Raw genomic sequence first — 19,510 nt, forward strand, 5'->3', positions numbered from 1 at the left:
TAGTGGCACTGAGATTAAGTAAAACTGGTCTTATTTAGATGGCATGAAAGGGGCACATGAGGCAGAGATTGAAGACACATAAAATATGGGAAATAAGAAGAAAGGAGAAGTGTAAGAGGTCCTTCGGATGTTTTTGTTTTGGTGAAGGCAGAGGTGCAGAGGTGCTGGTGACATAGTATTAGTAAATAAAAAAGGAACTTGTCTATGTAAGAGAAAAGAGAACACTACAGATAGTGATTTCCAACTTGACTGTGTTGATTTAGAGTGTCACCGAGAATTTCAGTAACTGGAATTTACCAAAGAGGGATGAAGATTTTGCTAACCACATGAATTGAAAGCATAGCATAATGACTTCCTTTAAGAAGTAACATGTGGATTCAGGGAAAAGATGGCTGATATCAAAACTAGAAAATACCAGCAAAATATTGATAAGAAGTGATTAATTGAATATGTATTGCCCTTTTTGACTAATTGACATCTGACTGACCATTCTGGCTATTTGAGCAGAATTCATAAATGTGGAAAGGGGCCCTGTTGTGCACTACAAATGAAAATGGAACAGATATGTTCATTCTTCTTTTCCTGGGAATAAGGAAATAAGACTGTGTCCAGAAGTAGTTCAAGCAAATGTTCCTAGCTGTGGCCTTACATAATGAGAGACAGGTTCAGAGACAGCAAGGTTCAGCAGTGCCCCAGCAGGGACAGGCTGAGGTGACCATGTCAGGGACCCACCAGATTGTTAGGGATCTGTCCTCTTTTTAGTTTTTTCCCCACCTAACTTTCCAACAAATAATTTTTTTTAATTCAATCATAGTTGTTTTCTGGCTATGAGGACAAGAAACCCCAAAAGATAAGAACATAAAAAGAAGAAGCAGACATCACTGAAATTTAAAAAGATAAATGTCAGGAGAAGCCAAATGAAACAAGGAAAATTTTAATAATTGAATATTTTATAGAATAAAAATTGACAAAATAGTATTAAGTTGAAATATATTAATTCTCACAGATAGTGCTGGTTTTAACCCTTTAGTAAATGAGAGAAATTGACTCCCTCCAAGTAATTAGTGTGCACTTGTTCTGAGTTTTATACAGTGGGCATGCAATAGTGAGCCAGACAAATTAGCTCTGTCCACTAATGGAACCTTCATTCCGTTGCCATTTCAGAATTTACTGTCGTCATTTATAAATATATTGTCAAATCTCAGATAAAGAACAGCAGTTAAAGCTTTATCTTGTTCTGCATTTTGCTTACTGTTCACAATCTTGCATTGATGAATAAAGGCTGTTCGACTTCTAATATTTGTTTATTTATTTATTTTAGTTTTGGTACCAGGGATTGAACTCGGATCCTTGCGCTTGCGCAGCTGGAGGCGAAACCACTAAGCTAAATGCCCAGCCCAATGTTTGTGAATTTTTGTCTTTATGATGTCTTATTTTTCTTTCCATTTACTCTTTCTGTGTTTCTTTTCACCTTGTCTTCTTTTACTTTTCTCTTGAAGAAGAAGAAGTGCTGACTTGTAACTCATAAGACCGCACATAATTAAATAGGCTCCAAGGACAAAGCTTCTAAATGTGAATTTTGAGCTTGATTAAAAAATATGAATTTACAATGAAACATTCTGACTATAATGATTCTTTCCTATGGCCCATCCCTCCTGGCATGCTGCATTTAGTAATTTACCGTAAGAAGTAGGGCTCTTTTTCTTTCTTACCTGAAAACTTAGAATAACGAATTTTAGAGCTCTCTGTCACCCATTGCTTGTATCAAAGAATATATTTGTGCATCATTCTACAGTACATTTGAATTTATTAAAGATAATAATGCCTTCTAGTGTCCTCATGATAGTTTTGAGAGAATTCTTTCAGTATATTACTTTCAAACTATCTTCATCCAAGTGCTAAAGATTTGCCCTTCCAACAATAACATTTATGACATGTACAATTTTAATTAAAAAATCTCCAGAAGAAAAAGAAAAAACATATCTCAATTGTACTTTCACGTACAACTGTATTTATGAACTGTATTTATATATTTATGAACTATTGTATTTTCATATGCAACTGTATTTAGTTTTTTGCTCTGGTGCTTCCTCTTTATTCCCAGGCATTAAGAAATATACAAAGTTTAAGAGAATGTGTTTAAAATCTGCCTCTATTTCTTACAGTTGTGTAGTCTTGGACAATTTACCTGTAACTATATTCTCAATAATGGCAACATACAGCAATAGTGTCTATCATGGGCTTATTGTGATAGTTACGTATTATATTACAAGTAGAAGGGTGTCTATTGCATAATAAGGACTCTTTAAAATGTAGCTAGTACTTTTCTTCTTATAATTACAATAAATACTTTTATTATTTTATATAACACTTATTACAATATGAGGTTTAGTTGGATACTCTTCATCTCCTGAATAATTGAGTTATATATTTATTTTTAAAATATAATTGACCATACTATGGACTTTTAAATTTTCCACACCTTCCTATAGAGTCAAACTATTTTTTGTTTATTTATCAAGATACTTGCAGGTTGGCCCCATCAGCCATTCAGGCTGCAATTTCTTAGAGACAAAATCTAAATTCTAGCACAAATGGCTTACTGTTTTAGAAAGAAAACTTAAGCTTTCTCATACTATTCCTCAAAATGATCTCCCTATTTGACACGGCTTTTAATTTGCCTGCATATATTTCAAAATATTTATAATCGCAATAGATTGTAAAGGGAAGAAAAAAAGCATGTCGTAAAAGGAATCAGCATAATCTAGTATGCATTATTTACCCAGAGAAAGGAATTTTGAGAGGAAATTTTATTTCATTTAATATTCTCATCATCATTCCAATCAGTACAGCCTTATTTATGGAAAATTTTTAATATCAAATATTTTTATTTGTCAATGATACCCCAAAAAAGTAAAAAAAAAAAAAAAATATATATATATATATATATATATATATATATATATATATATAATTACACTCTCCCAGAGAGTTTTAATAACTTACTTGGGATACAGAGACTAGGATGTAGACTCCCATGTCCTAATAGCTACAGCTAGAGATGGTTGAATACAGATATTAAACTGAGTATATTTTATTCATTAAAATATAACCCAAACTTGGATGAACATTAGATATATGTAGGGGACAGGGGAAGGAGACGTTACCAGAACCTCTGCAGTTAGTCCTGGTCTCCTGCGAGCCACGGCAGCACACGGCGAATTACAGGAAAGGTAGAAAAATGAGACCGAGAAGAAGCTGAGCTTTGGGTCTGATCAGTGCTGCTCTGGGCAGCAAAGACAAAGCTCCCATCTTACCACACCCTTTATTCAGTACATTGGGAGAAACAAATGTAACAAAAGACTTGCAGAGAGTTCAACAGTTTACATTGGGATAAACAAGGTGTAACGGAAGGCTTGCAGAGAGTTCAGTACATCTCCGGCAAACAAGATGTTAATCAGTCCAAGAACAATGAGGAACTGAGCAGATGTTTGTTCTCCCAGGATGGTTCTTGTCCTGGAGAATCACAGCATTACTGGATCACTGAAGTCTCAGTTGCGACCGGAGGCCAAACTGGAGTTATTCTGTAGCTGGGCTGTAGACAAGAGAACTAGGCTAACCAAATGATTTTTCCCTAGAATTATGTAACATTGCTCCCAACAGATACATATATTACTGTTTTAAAATGGAAACACAATACATGCATTCTTTGGCATTCTTTCCCCACTATTTTCTATTCCCCCAAACCTAACAATTTAGTAAATAAGAACAAAATTTCCATTTTTGTTTTGAATAAAATATAGAAATGACATAGTCTAACATATTCCTGGGTATGCTGATCTTTTTTCTCTAGAAAGATTTGAGTTTTTTTAAAAGTTCTCTGGATTTCCCTAGAAATTATGTGACACTGTTTTCACCCTTGGCAGTAATAGAAACAAATCTGGGTTTGTGAAAAAAAATTTTCTCTTCAATTTAGTTACATTATTAGAGTTGTTTGGATTTATTTATATCAACTTAAAGATTGTGTCAATTGTTATCTTAACAGCAAGCATAACATACAGGCTGTGTGTTTGTATTTTGTGCGTGCATTTGCTGTACTGAAAATGCAAATCTTCTACATGAATTTTAATCTTTATTTCTTTTACCTTTGTTTACTGCATAATGGCCTACCACAGGTAAATCTATTTCTAGCCCTATGATTCAAACATCAAGATGTCTTATCAAGTAGATTCTTAATAGTCTCTCTAATATTTTAGAAATTCTATCATTTAGAAGATCTGAGGTACAGACATTATGCTAATATTGTGTCTGAGGTATAGATGTTATGCCAATATTGTAAATATTTAAAACCCTTTGTTTAATAACTGCTTAGAACTTTGTGAAGTTTATGGCTGCCTGGCCTTTTAAAATATGTCTGAGATTAAAACCTAGGGCTAAAAGATATATCACTATTTCTTCTACATGAAGGTTGATGTGAAAGATGAATGTGAAGGCATTTCCGAAAGAAATCATATGTGCCAATTAAAACTCCCATTCTGAAGTCATTCTAAACCAGACTTGATAAATTCTAAATATATATAAATTATAAATGATATGCCCCTGGAAATGTCTCCTAATCATCTTCACTTCAGCTCTCCATCTAAAAGTGAGGGTAAAACTACTCCTGATCTTAAGCAAAAATGATTGGTTTCCAGTCTATTTGGGGTCTATTACCTTCATCTCAGAGAGTGACAGTTTGCATATTCCAGCTCCTACTAGAGGTTCTGAGAGGGTAACAATAAAGTCTCCTCCCCCCAAAAATAGGTATGACATTGTTTCTTTCCCTTATTTATTCAAGCTGAGAAGCAAGAAGTGAAGAGACAGAATCAATAAACTTTTTCTGGGAGCCAAAGATAGAAGAGACTTTCTGTCATATCCCACTGGATTTCCAAAGCGGTCCCACTGGTGATGACTGGCTTGGCCAAAGGATTCCAGTGTTAGCACCGGGAAGACACAATGGAATCGGTCATGAGTGAAAGGACGGTGATTATGTGCCTGGAGGTTGTCTGAACATTAACCAAAGTGGGAGGAGTGGTCTCTAACCTACCCAAGGTCATTTCCTTTGAATTTAATCTATATTATATGTGCAAGGATGGGACAACCTCCAACTGCCACAGCACACCGTTTCACCTCTATCTTACAAGGCTAATTCTGTACCCTGCACAAAAGTATAAAGTACACCGTGGAATGAAGAAGTAGATGGCTAAAAGAATAAGTCTTATCCTGTTGGTATTATTAGTAATGCCTGTCAAGGTTATATTTGGGATACATCATATATTGTAAGATACCATGGATAATTAAGAAGTTAAGAAAAGGATTCTGAGCACCTAACATTGTGTTTGCTCTATGAACTGTCAACAGAGGCCTGATGAGTAAATAAAAGAGAACTCTCCTACTTGCTTATTTTGGGGATATATAAGAGAAATGCAGAGAACATTGACAAATCCAGGAGATAATCCTCGGTATGAAATTCTGTGATCTCTTACATTCATACACATAATAAGTATGACTTTCCTATGAGTTTTAAAATTAGCATTTTATACAGCCTTGAAATAAATGAAAATACCTTCAGTTGGGCCTATAAAGAAAATTGAAAATTCAGGATATACAGGGTGAGATCACAGAAGAAAATTCAGAGGTCTAGGGTGCATTTCTGCAGGTGTTTAATTAACAATGAAGAATCCACATGAATACGTTGATAACTGAGCAGCTTAGAATAAATAGGAAGTTTGCGTAGCATCTAATTTTGTGAGTATGTTTTTTTGTTTTTGATTTGTCAAAAAATAGTTTAGCAGTATAAAAATTAATTTGAGTAAAAATAATAGAGCTGAGTCTATTAAATTCTCATCTGGACTCAGCAGTTTTGGCTTTCAAAGGATCTGTCATTTACAACTTGCCCACTCTTCTATTTTGTGAGGTAAATAATAATATGAGTAATCAAGTATTGCTTCATAAATGCTTGAGACACATTCTTGTTACTTTTGAATATTATAACCTCTAAGATTTTTTGAAAGAAAGATGCAAATTTTGTGATTGAGAATGCATTTATATTCTTGCTCAATCAGCAGTATTGCTGTCAGCAGTGCTCTGAAGTTCATAAATTTACTGAACTTCCGGAGTGCAACACAGCTGGTGGGTTATTCCAGCTTACTCAAATAACATTCAGATAGTTATATGACTAAATATCAGAGTCAACCACAGAGTAACTTACTGGCCACATGTGAACATATTATTAGTTCTTCTTTACAATGAAATAAATACAGCGATCATGCCCCCCCCCCCCGCAAAATGGAGTCCTAGACATAGTACAGGTTATATTTTATGATGTGCCTTGCTGTCATGTTATCTCAATCCTGTACCTATCATTCCCCAAGAAATCTGATTGGGCTGTACTTGAATCCACAAAACTTTACCTCTGAATTTTATTACCCTTTGACATCCAGTTTCTGTCATATTTGTTTACCATTCTTTAATTGCACTAAATATGTTAGTTTGCCTCCTGAATTAACCCTGTTCTCCAGAAATATATTAGAAGATTCTTTTTGGTTCACAATGGAAAGTTCTTATCCTCAATATTCAGATTTAGTTGTTGAACATTTTATTGCCTCCTAGAAGATGCATCCCCAGATATTTGTAGATAATCATATGTCAGAAAAATATATTCAAAATAGCGGGTGTAGCAAACATAGGATAGGGGGTAGAACTTTTAAATATGTGGGAAGGAAACATAACCAAAAGTATAAAATAAGTAATGTTTTTGCTGAAAAGATAATTCAACACAATAGTAAAATTTATTCTCTTTAGCTGCCTCGTTCCTGATTATGTTTATATTATGAAGATAAAGGGTGTTTGTTTTGTTTTGTTTTGTTTTGTGCTTTTTTTTTACATTGAGGATCTTCTGAAAGCAATTTCTGAGGATTTGTTGTAGTGGAAAGATATGTATGATGCCATTTTCCCTGGCCGGGATACATTAACTGTAATATTAATGAGTATCTTCTGCATTTTACATGAGGAAAAGATATGTTTACAATAATAATATTCAGGAAATACCTTTCCCCACAGTAACCAAATTCATGATATAATCAGCTTGATTAGGATTTTGGATATCTTTAATATTTGTGTGGTACACATTTTATGATTTTAATAATTATCAAATTCTCCATTTCCTATGAATCTCCTAGTAGGATGTTTATTTTAGTATCGGTGCATGTGTAGCAATGGGTTTTCAGAACAGTCCTATTTCTGATATCATTGTCATGATGGAAATTAAAAATATTCATTATCGTTTTGAATCTAGAGTAGAAGCAAATAATCTATTATATGATAGTATATATATGCATGGAAATTGAAAAGAGTAATATTTAATCTATAACATAATGTTTTTTCTTCTTTTTTTTCACCCTAGGTAACAGAATTTGCTTAACAGGGTGAGAAGAAAGAGATTAGTTTTTATAAGTAAATGTTTCAAGAGATCTAGGAAGTAATAAGATGTATTAATTAAGAGAGATGAGGAAGGATAAACAAAGCAGTATTAATAGTAGAACAATTTTTTAATGTGCTTTAATTAAAATTTAAGCTGTTTGAGAATTTAAGGTAGCAAAATGCACAACCAAGAGGAATATGAGGAGCTTTCATAGTGAAATCAAACCTGCAAAAGTGCTGAAATAATAAAACTATTGAAGATTGTTTCATTGAAAGGCTGATAAAAGAAAGAGTTCTATTTTTTAGTGTGTATGTATGTGTGGTTTGTGTGTGTGTATGTGTGTGTGTGTGTTCTCACAAAGGTATAGATTGAATATATTCAAATGACTTTTACCAAGATAGTGATTCCTATTTGTTAAAAATCTAATTTTCATGCATGACCCGATTAAAATCTGCTTTTACACAAGCTAAAAAAAATAATGTTTTTTGAAAAGCTATTTCTTAAGCTAAGTAACCAAGGTTAATGTTATGGAGTCAAAGCATGGCAAATTAAGGATGAATTCAAGGCGCTTTCCAGCAATGTCGTATGAGAAAAGATTGGATCAGGTTATAAGAGTAAAATCAAGTTCAAGCTCTTTTCAAGGCCCCAAGGTTCCAGTGGTGAGATTACAATCAAATCCTTTTTTCTCTTTATATATGTGTTCCTTTAGAGATGGAAATGGCTTAACAAAAAAAGCAGGTACCTTGAACATGTCAAAAGGACCAGGAAGGCTGGTGGTATCTGACCAATAGTAAAGGTTTTTTTCATATTAGTTAAAATCTCAGAAAGACATATTAACTTGAATATCTTTAATTTTCTTACTTCATCATTTAGTCCCAAATGAAGCAATTGTAAATATGTTTGTGGAAAATGCTATAAGCCATTGTACTGTCCCCCAACAGTAGAATATGCAAAGCCAAATTACTTATTTAGGTATGTGTATAAAATTGTTGAAAAGACTTGAATATGACTAGCAGTGCAGATTGGAATATCAAGTCCAGTGTGTTTTACCTATAGAACAGCATATGGTTTAGATTGCCTCTCACATGGCAACAGAGTCCTTGTGAATTTACATCATGTGGTCTAATGTATTTAATTGTTAAGAATATTCTTAAACACAGGTTGAGTATAAGGGGCAAAATGAACCCTGTATGTGGAGTGCATATCTTTACTGAAAGCAATATTCCTTAATGTATAGTAACTTACTGAAAATATAGTTTACCGGTGGATTATCCTTAGAATTTTTTCACCTGGTGAAAAAACATATTTGTTCCTCATTCTTCCTTTCCATACACACCATTTATAAGTGAATATTTCACACCCTTGATGTTTTTCCTCTACAGGTGTAATCTAGCTCCTGTGGTGGAGTTTGCTGCAGATGTGGGAACTAAATCAGATTTTATAACCATGAATCCATCAGTTGTGCAAAGAGCGTTTGGAGGCTTTCGAAATGAGAGTGACAGAGAAAAATTTGTCCATAGACTTTCCATGCTGAATGACAGTGTCCTTTGGATCCCTGCTTTCATGGTCAAAGGAGGAGAGAAGCACGTGGAGTGGGTTAACGCATTAATCATCAAGAATAAACTGAAAGTGCGAACTGCCTACCCATCACTGAGACTCATTCATGCTGTCAGAGGGTAAGTGACTGGAAACATCTGTCTGTCTTTGGCACGGTCCAACACATAAACAAATGTTTTCCCTAGATGGACAGAAGCTTCAGTATAACCTCCAGGTACATGTGATTTCATGCTGTATAATGGTTACCCTCCTCACAGCAAGTGTTTTGTTTGTACACTTACTATTTTAAATCATCTTCTTTCTTGAAAAACAGAATTGTTGAACTCTGCATATATTTTTGTCTCCACATGAACAAACTACTAACTACTGATCTTCATTTTTTTGTGCTAAAGAGTAATAAGAATGTATGATAAAAATAACGAGTTTAGAATAACAAAAGCTATGACAGAAGTGCTAAATGGCTAGCAGGCAGTATAACAGAAGTGTACAGGTTGTATGTATTTAAGGAGTAGTTAAGTCCCATCTATATCTAAGAGTCCTACAAGTATGGTAGAAGGTTGGCTGAGGTAATACGTCTTAAGTTACAGATGTGATAATTATGAATTAAGTCAACATTTCTGTTTCTTTTTAAAATTAATTTTATTGGTACATTTTAGGTGTACAATATAATGACATTCATCATTGGAAATTTGCACCTTTATATAATCTCTCTTGGTTCTTATTTTTTCCCCATTCCTCTGCCCTCCCTTCAACCCCTCCATCCCTCCATATTTACAAAGCCTTTGTTTCCATTTTTTTCATTTTCTCATATTAATTCCACTCTCTTCTTTCCTTTCCCTTACGCCTCCCACTTCCCCTATTTTTTCCTATTTCACATTGTCTATTATACCTTTTAGTACTTATTTACAATTTCAGTTTCTTGCAATAGAGAAACCATTCGGTATTTACACGTGTGTCCTATTTATTTCACTTAAGAGTATCACCTCAATGTGCATCCATTTAGCTATAAATGTCTCTAATTTCTCATTTTTTATGACTGAGTAGTGCTCCATTTTATTTGGTTTTTTTATCTTGTATTGGAATGTTATTGGAGAACTCTCTTAAAGACTCTAAAATCAAACAATGTCTTATTTCAACAATAGAAAGCATAACTGCACTAAGCCCCCATTGAAAGTGTACTCCATAACTGAAGTATCAAGCCCGTTTGAACTGCACTGCTAAAAGAAAGGGGGTAAAAAGCATTTACTAAACTTCCACAGGAAGACTGTATAAATCTGGCGATGCTTAAGTGTATATCAGACCGTACCCAAGAGTACTACCTAGCCTCAAAATTTAACTGAAAATTTAAACTTAAGATAAACGTTATTCTTAACAAGGCTCAGGAAATTATAATCTATTAAGTATACAAGGGTACTACTTACATTATGTAAACTGATTTAGTTTAAAAAGTCAAGTGGACAATCTGGATTTCAAAACCAATATAAGTAAATCACCAGATGTAAACAGTAATTTAAGCTATTCTTCAGCTCCAATTTAAAACAAACATTCAGGTTTGGAATCTTCAGGATTTTCTAGTATCTTGACTATCCCCATCTTCTCCTTTATTGGTCCGGAGGCTTTTATTTGATCAATAAGATCACTTGGATCTAACAATAACTCCAGATCTTTATCACTGATGATTTTCTCCCCTGATCCTTTTATTTTTCTCTCAATAATTTCTAGATTTTAGTAATTCCATTAATTCTTTAGGATATAAGAAATTTGTAGATTGATTTAATCCAGATTGACCACCTTTGAAATGATTTTTGTGGATGATCAACTTTTCCAGTTTTCTTTTAGCAGCTGCTCTTTCCACAATTTTCTGATCAGTGGTATTTGCTGTAACAAGCCGATAAACCACAACTGGCTTTGTCTGACCAATTCTATGGCATCTATCAAAGGCTTGAAGATCAGACTGAGGATTCCAATCCCTATCATAAATAATCACTGTATCTGCTGCAGTCAAATTAATACCCAGGCCACCAGCTCATGTACTCACTAAGAAGATAAGCACATCTGGATCTGTGTTGAAGTCATGCATATTTTTTCTCTCTCTCTGAATAAGATATGGACCCATCAAGCCTACTAAAGTTGAAATTTCTAAGATGGCAATAATCCATCAAAATGTCCAACGTCTGTGTCATTTGCGAAAAAAAGCAACACCTTGTGACCTGTTTTTAGTTCTGGCAGCATTTGATCCAAAATTAAGAATTTTTCTGAATTTGTAACCAGTTCTTCATCAATCTTAAACTCTTGTGTAACAGGGTCTATAGGGTATTCGACCCGATATGCATGATTACAGCACTTACGAAGTAGCATCATTATGTTCTGTAGCTTCAAATTTATTTCAGATTCCATAGCAATATTCACTTCCACAACAGGCCTTTCTCTGTCTACTTCTGGCTGTATTTGACTGATCAATTTTTCCAACTCATTAGGAAAATCATCTATTTTTCTGTAATTTATTGATTTTCTAGTTCGGCCTTTTGGTCATCCATTAGGACTTAGCTCAACTGTTTCCTTCTCACTTGATGCAAACATGTTGGCAATTGTACGATTCACAGTGGCTCTGTAGAAAACCTCCTGTTTCTTTGAAAGTAGTGCATAAACAACTACCTCTCGTTTAGGAGAAACTTCAAGAGCAACGTCAGATTTTAGTCTTCTCAGTAAGAAAGGTGTTAGAATCTGGTTAAGCATATGTAATACATTCTGTTCTCTTTCTTTAGCTATAATATCTCCAGCAGTTTCGGAAAGACTAGTAAAGTCAAACCAAGATCCAAAGCTTTTCAAGTCATCACATCTGGCAACAAAAAGTTTAGCTATGACCAAAGCTCTGATAAATTGTTTTGCAAAAGGAGTACCAGTCAAAAGAAGTTCTGTTATCAGCATTGAATTGCTTTAACTTCCTGATTGGACGGAATTTCATATTCTTAATCCTGTGTCCTTCATCTACAATTAAGTACTTCCAAAAGCAATGCTGAAATGCATTTCGGTCTCTCATGGCTATTTCAAATGATGTGATCACTACAGGATGAATCTGCAGTGTTCCAGTCTGTTTATTAGTACTCCATTTTTATAAAAAAAAAAAAACAACAAAAAAAAAACATTTTCTTTATCCAGTCTCCCTTTGATGGGCAATTGGAATGCTTCCAAGTTTTAGCAATTACAAAGTGTGCTGCTATGAACATGGGTGCACATATATCACTGTGTATGATTTCTTTAATTATTTGGGGAAGATACCCAGCAGGGGAATAGCTGGATTAAATGGGACTTCCAGTCCTAGTTCTTTGAGGTATCTCCATACAAATTTCCACAGTGGTTGCAGCAGTCTACACTCCCACCTGCAGTGGAGCAGGGTTCCTCTTTTCCCACAGCCCTGACAGCATCTGTTATTGGTTGATTTCTTCAGAGCAGCCATTCTATCTGGGGTGAGGTGGAATCTCAGCATTGTTTTTACTTGCATCTCTCTAATGACCAGTGATGTTGAACATTTTTCATATGTTTATTTGCTATTTCTTTTTTGTCTGAGAAATGTCTGTTCATTTCAGATGCCCATTTTCAGATTGGGTCTTTAAATTTGGGAGGTCTGATTTTCTTTATAGATTCTAGATAGTAGGCCTTTGTCTGAGAAACAAAAGGTAAAATTTTTTTCCACATTGTGAGTTGTCTCTTCACACTGTTGGTGGTTTCTCTTGCTGTGTGGAAGCTTTTTAATAAGAAGAGATCCCACTTGTTGATTTTTTTCTGCTAGTTCACAGGCAAATGAGGTTTTGTTCATAAAATCTTTTCCTACACCAATGTCTTCAAGAGTTCTACCTAACCTCTATTCCAGCCCGTTCAGTGTTTCTGTGTTAATATTTAGAGCTTTAATCCATTTTGATTTTAGTTTAGTGCATGGTGAGAGATATAGGTCTAGTTTTAATCTTTGGAAGTTGAAGCCCAATTTTTTCCAGAACCATTTATTAAAGAGGTTATCTTTCCTCCAGTGAGGGTGTTTGGCTCCTTTGTCAAAGATGAGGTGACTGAGTGTTTCTGGCATTGTTTCTGCATCTTCTAATCCATTCCACTGGTCCTTAGCTCTGTTTCTTTCCCAGTACCATACTGTTTTTATCACAGTAGCTTTGGGGTATAGTTTCAAGTTTGGGGTTGTTATCACCCCTGCTGTGTCTCTGTTGCCTAGAATTGCTTTTGCTATTCTGGATCTCTTCTTGCTCCAAATGAATTTTTGGATTGTTTTCTCAAGGTCCATGAAGTATGCCATTAGAATTTCAATTGGGATTGCATTGAATCTATATAGCAGTTTTGGAAGTAAGGCCATTTTCACTATGTTGATTCTTCCTAGCCAGGAGCAAGGGATGTCTTTCCATTTTCTGATATCCTCTTCAATCTCTCTCTTCAGAGTGCTATAGTTTTTAGAGAAGAGGTCTCTGATTTCTTTTGTTGGGTTGATTCCTAGGTATTTCAGTTGTTTGGATGCTATTGTGAAAGGAATTGTTTGCTCTATTTCTCTCTCAGTGAGTCTGTTGTTCATGTAGAAGAAAGCTCTTGATTTTTGTGTGTTGACCTTGTATCCCACTACTTTACTGAATTTGGTTATTAAGTCTAGAAGACTTTTGGTGGAGTTCTTGGGGTCTTCTATATAGAGTATCATGTCATCTGCAAATAATGATAATTTGAGTTCTTAATTTCCTGTCTTTATACCTTTTATGTCTATCTGTTCTCTAATTGCTGTAGCTAATGTTTCCAAGACTATATTGAACAGGAGTGGTGATAGTGGACATCCTTGTCTTGTTCCTGATTTTAATGTGCAGGATGTCAGTTTTTGACCATTTAGTATGATATTGGCTGTTGTTTTTTCATCCATGGCTTTATCAGATTGAGGTAGAGACCACATATTCCAATTTTTTGTAAGGTTTTTATCATAAACGCATGTTGGATTTCCATTTGGTTAGGATGTATGATCTTCTTGATGATCTTCTGCATTCGGTTTGCCAGTATCTCTTCAAGGATTTTTGCATCTATGTTCATTAGTGAGATGGATCTATAGTTCTCTTTTTCAGTTGAGTCTTTCTCTGATTTGGGGATCAAGGTGTTACTTGCTTCCAGGAATGAATTCGGGAGCATTGCTTCCCTTTCAATGTCATTGAAGAATTTAAACAGTAGTGGCAGTCGTTCCTCTCTAAATGTCTTGTAGAATTCAGGGGTGAAGACATCAAGACCTGGGCTTTTCTTAATTAGCAAGTTTTTAATTACATTTTCAATTTCATTGATATTGAGTTTTTTAGAACTTTTAGGTCTCCTTTGTTGAATTTGGGTAATTAATACATATCTAGGAATCTGTCCATTTCTTCTGTTTTCCATCTTATTGGCATATAGGTTCTTGAAGTAGGTATTGATGATCCTCGGGATTTTTTCTGGGTCCATAGTAATTTCATCCTTTTCATTCCTAATTGCACGGATTTAGTTCTTCCTTTTTTGTGATAAGTTTGGCTAAGGGTTTGTCAATTTTGTTTATTCTTTTTAAGAACCAACTCTTGGCTTCATTGATGTTTTTTGCATGGTCCTCTAAGTTTCCATTACATTGATTTCTGCTCTGATCTTTATACTTTCCTCCCTTCTATGAGTTTTGGAGTAGTCCTGCTCTTCTGTTTCTAGGTTCAGCATCACGTTGTTTAATTGAGCTTGCTCTGTTTTCCTAATATGAGTATTCACTGCTATGAATTTCCTTCGTAAGCCTTCTTTCATTGTGTCCCACAGATTATGATATATTGTATTGGCATTGTCACTTAATTGAAGGAACTGTCTGATTTCTTCTTTAATTTCTCCTGTGACCCATTGGTTCTGCAGAAGTGTGTTATTCAATTTCCATGTGTTTATGAAATTCTTGTGGTTTCTTTTGCTGTTGATCTCCAATTTCATCACACTATGATCTGATAATATGCAGAGGACAACTTCAATTCCTTTGGACTTACTTAAACATGTTCAATGAGCAAGTATATGGTATATTTTGGAAAATGACCCATGTGCAGCTTAAAAGAATGTTTTATTCTGATTTTGTGGGGTGGAACACTCTGTAAACATCTGTTAAGTTCATTTGTTCAAGAGTTTGATTGCGTTCTAGTATTTTCATGATTATTTTTTGTCTAGGTGATCTATCTATTTGTGACAGTGAGGTATTCAGTTCCCCCACTAATATCGTATTAGTTCTTATTTGATTTTTCATGTTCATTAGTATTTGTTTTATATAGTTGATCGCACTCGTGTTTGGTGCATATATGTTTATGATTGTCATCCCTTCCTCTTGGATTGTTCCCTTTATAAGGATGTAGTGTCCTTCTTTGTCTCTCTTAACCAGTGTTGGTTTGAAATCCACTTGATCTGCAAAATAGATAGCTATTCCTGGGTTTTTTGGGTTCCTGTCACATGGAGTATTGTTTTCTACCCTTTAACTTTCAGTCTATGAGTTTCTTTTTGAATTAAGTGTGCTCCTTGTATGTAGCATATTGTTCAATCTTAGTTCTTGACCCGTTCTATCAGTCTATTTCTTTTGATTGGTGAATTGAGACCATTAACATTAATGATTATTACTGATTCGTATTAAGTTTTCATTGTCAAGACTTTTTCTTTTTCTTGGATTCTCCTCCTTTGCTTTTAATTTCTTGTTGTGCCTGATGGATTCATTCTGCTGGGCTTCCAAGGGTTGTGATCCTCATTATCTTTTCTTAGGATATTGTCTAAAATTGTTTGGAGTGCTGGTTTGGTATTCATGAAGCTCCTAAGGTGCTGTTTGTTATGTAAGTATCTTATTTCTCCAACAATTTTGAAAGATAGTTCTGCGGGGTACATCAAGCTGGGTTGGACGCTGTTTTCTTTTAGGGCTTGGAATATGTTACTCCAAGTTCTTCTTGCCTTGAGGGTTTGTGTTGAGAAGTCTGCTGTGATTCTGATGGGCTTTCCTTTGTATGTGATTTGTGTCTTTTCTTTAATGTTTTGTAGAATTTTGTTCTTTTGTTGGGTTTCTGGAATCTTAACTATTATATGCATATGTATAGAATTTTTTTTATCTTGGCTGGTTGGAGTCCTATGTGTCTCACTTATCTGTATATCAAGCTCTTTTCCCCTGCTTGGGAAGTTTTCTGGCATCATTTCTGTGAACTGTTTTTTTTGTGTGTGTGTCATCTGCACCTCTCCTATTTCTTCATTGACTCCGATCAGTCTTATGTTATTCTTCTTTGCATCGTCTAGCAGCTGCTGGATTGATTTCTCATAGTCCTTTACTATTTTAAAGCAAGTTTTTATTTTCTTGGTCACTAATTGCAATCTTTTCTCCAAATCTGAAATTCTGTCCTCATATTGGCTCATTCTGCTGCATAAACTGTTAATGGAGTTTTCAATCTCCTGGAATTCTGTTTGCATCTGTTTTCTGGATTCCATTTGTTTCCTGTGCTGGGATTCCATCATGTTCCTCAGCTCCTCTATTTTTTATCTATGTCCTCTCTAGATTTATTATCACATCTTGCACTATGGGCACAATCTCTGCTGTTATCTAAGAAATTATTTTTGATTTCATTTTTTCCAGATCCTCTTTTTTTCTAGTTTAGGGAGTGCAGGTGGTTGAGTATCAGAGTGTTCCATCTCGATTCCCTTTAATGTTGCTTTCGGTGATCTGGTAGTCTGGTTTTTAGACTGTATCTTCTCAATTTTACTGGGGGGGGGCGTGAGCATATGTGCTGCTGACACCCTCCTCAGTGTTGGGGGCCATGGTATTGAGGCCCGGAAAATTCATCTCCTCCACCCTGGGGGCAGCTCTGCTCCTAGGCCTACCCTGGCTTTTAATAATTCTTCCTGTAGTTTATTTCACTCTGGTTGCATCACAACCTCATGCTAAAGTGGGGCCTCAAGGACAGCATCTTACTTTGGCTAGATTCCTGGGCCACCATCTGCTGAGAGATGCCACACAGGCCTTTCAACATTTCCATTTCTTAAACACAAGCTTAAGAGAAAAAAATAGTAAAAAATCTTTTAATTAGAAGAGACAAATGAATAAAAGTCTAAATCCAGTAATACTGATAATTAGTAATAAGAGTTGTGTTAAAATAGATAACTCACATATAAATAAATATGTGTATTTACTAAAAGTATATTCAGTTCCACAAACTATGTATAGAAAAAAGATTAAGATTTGATCACTATCCTTAAAGAATGCACAGGCTTTATGTAGAAATAGTGGCTTATACCACTTTTGTAACATCATAAAGGGATATTTTGTCACATCATAAAGCGTTATTTTGTCAGGAGTGTATTTTCTCAATTCAACACCAAGAGGAAAACATGAAATAGGAACAAGATTGAAGCAATGGATTTTCAGTATGTTAGGCTTCAGTTAGAATTATATGAAGTTAACAATGAATTCATATAGGCTCTTACAGATTTTTTTAAATGAGGTTTCACTGTGTTGCTCAGGCTGGCCTGCAGCTCCTGAGCTCCCCCAGCATTAGAGCCTCAGCCTCTTGAGTATCAGATCAGGAGACAGGCACCACTCTACCTGGCTCAGATATCTTTAAACATAAAAATTGCAAATGCTTTAAGTAATTTATCCATGCTCTTCTTCTATGTTTCCTCTTATTCACTTTTCTCCTGTAGTCAGTTGGATACAAACAACTTCACTGAGTCCTGGCTGTTATAGTCCAAAAAAACCCAATAAGACTAAACTTCTGACCATTGTTAAAACAAATGATATGCTTTATTTTGGTTGCTGTGTTTTAGGTATTTTTGACTGGACTGCTTTTGAGTTTTCCAGAAAGAACATGTCTTATCATCTTCCTATTCACATATCTGCAAATGCTTCCCTTTAAGTCAAGGGACTGAATTCTAAGGCTCTGCCTAGCATGTAAAAGTAGCTTTAGTGTCACCTATCACTTCGAATGAGATGAAAATGTGTACACATGGTGTGCCTAAAAGGCCATTTTATTTATGGAACTATTGAAAGTAATACATTAATGTATGCAATATATTCTGTTTCAACATAAAGCACTCTGAAATAGAATAGGAAGTGTGAATACTGATAAGGAAGATTTATATGAAATGAAAGCAAAGTAAAATTCCCCAGAGACCTGTTGTTTAAGTGTCTATTTTATATCTCTTTTGATTTATCTCTCTAAAACCCTGTGGTTAATGCAGTTTGGCAAGGTAGTTTCAATCCTCTGTTGATTACTGAAGTTTGTTAACTCTCATGAAAGCTTAGAGCACCCATAAATGCATTTTAGGGTGGACATAATCACAATGCTAAAATATGCAGTCCCTTGCAAGTACTGCAGTCACAACATCTGATGATATATTTGTCCTATTTTGTCACTACATTGTAGGAATGAATTTTTAATATGATTGTAACTAGCTGACACTTGGTAAGTTTCTGTTTTAAGTGAGTCAGGATAAAGATAAACACTTGGATTGAGAACTCACACTTGATTATTATTAGTTAAAGTATATGATGCTCTGTGATGTCACCACCACAGCAAGAAATTTTAAAGGTACCCAACACTACTGTATTGAACATCATCCCCAAGCTGATTTTTAAGGAAATAAAACTTCAGTTCATATATGTCTTTAACATTTTTACACAATGAAAGTGACTTTTTATTTTTTTCTTTAGCTTTTTGTGGACAAACTGTTACCTTCATATATGAAAAATCTTAGAATCTTTTAAAGTTAAATCAAAGGACTATTATAGTTATTATATATTTATGATATATATATAATATATATTCTCTCTGTGTTTATATGTATTAGTGTGCATATATATACATATATATAGAAAGAGAATATACATGGAGGTTAGTATGTATATATAATGTATAGCTGAAGTATTTATATACATGTGTGTCTACTATGTTTACTTTTCATACATTTGACAATTAAACTACATAATCCAAGAACAGATTTTTCACAATTCATGTTTATTAAAAGAGCTATCTATTTTACAAAAGCTTCATAGTTATAAAAATCCATAAGAAAAGCAAATTCAGTAACAAACATCTATAGTTTTATAATATTCTCTTATGTATATACACACATGCATATTTGCCAAGAAGAAATATTCATATGAAGGTTGGTTAATTTAATTGTGGTGAAATATGTGAAAATTATTTTACTACCAAGAGAAAACTACTTTAAAGAAGGAATATTTCAGTAAGCTGTTTCTATCATCATTATGATCAAAATTTAAGTGAGTCACATTAGGAGGTTACAGGATCGGTAATCCTGAAGAAGTTTAAAAAAGTTAAGCACAAACATTTTTGACCATTCAAATATTACCTGTGTAAGGAGATTTAGAATATAGAATCAGCAAAACTCAAAGCCCAAATGAATCTAAATGATTATGTCAGTATCCATATTTTAATGACCAAAACTGAGGCTGAAGATATCTAAATCTTTTATTCTACTTTCAGTTAC

The 19,510-nt window shown here is 34.4% G+C and overlaps 1 protein-coding gene and 1 pseudogene across 2 annotated transcripts in view; one reads left to right on the forward strand and one right to left on the reverse strand.

The window, feature by feature from the left end:
- Positions 1 to 19,510, forward strand: part of St8sia4 (ST8 alpha-N-acetyl-neuraminide alpha-2,8-sialyltransferase 4) — an 88,235-nt gene that overhangs the window by 30,981 nt on the left and 37,744 nt on the right. For both annotated transcript variants that reach the window (XM_004841732.4, XM_087180896.1), the window contains one exon: positions 8,845 to 9,138. In XM_004841732.4, the coding sequence (XP_004841789.1) occupies positions 8,845 to 9,138 (294 nt within the window). The remainder of the gene's footprint in view (positions 1 to 8,844; positions 9,139 to 19,510) is intronic.
- Positions 10,553 to 11,999, reverse strand: LOC106009156 (lymphoid-specific helicase pseudogene; annotated as a pseudogene).

The sequence above is a fragment of the Heterocephalus glaber genome, unplaced genomic scaffold, assembly GCF_053883595.1.
Source record: "Heterocephalus glaber isolate CG9 unplaced genomic scaffold, H.glaber_assembly_v1.0 deba00001465, whole genome shotgun sequence".
NCBI lineage: Eukaryota > Metazoa > Chordata > Mammalia > Rodentia > Bathyergidae > Heterocephalus > Heterocephalus glaber.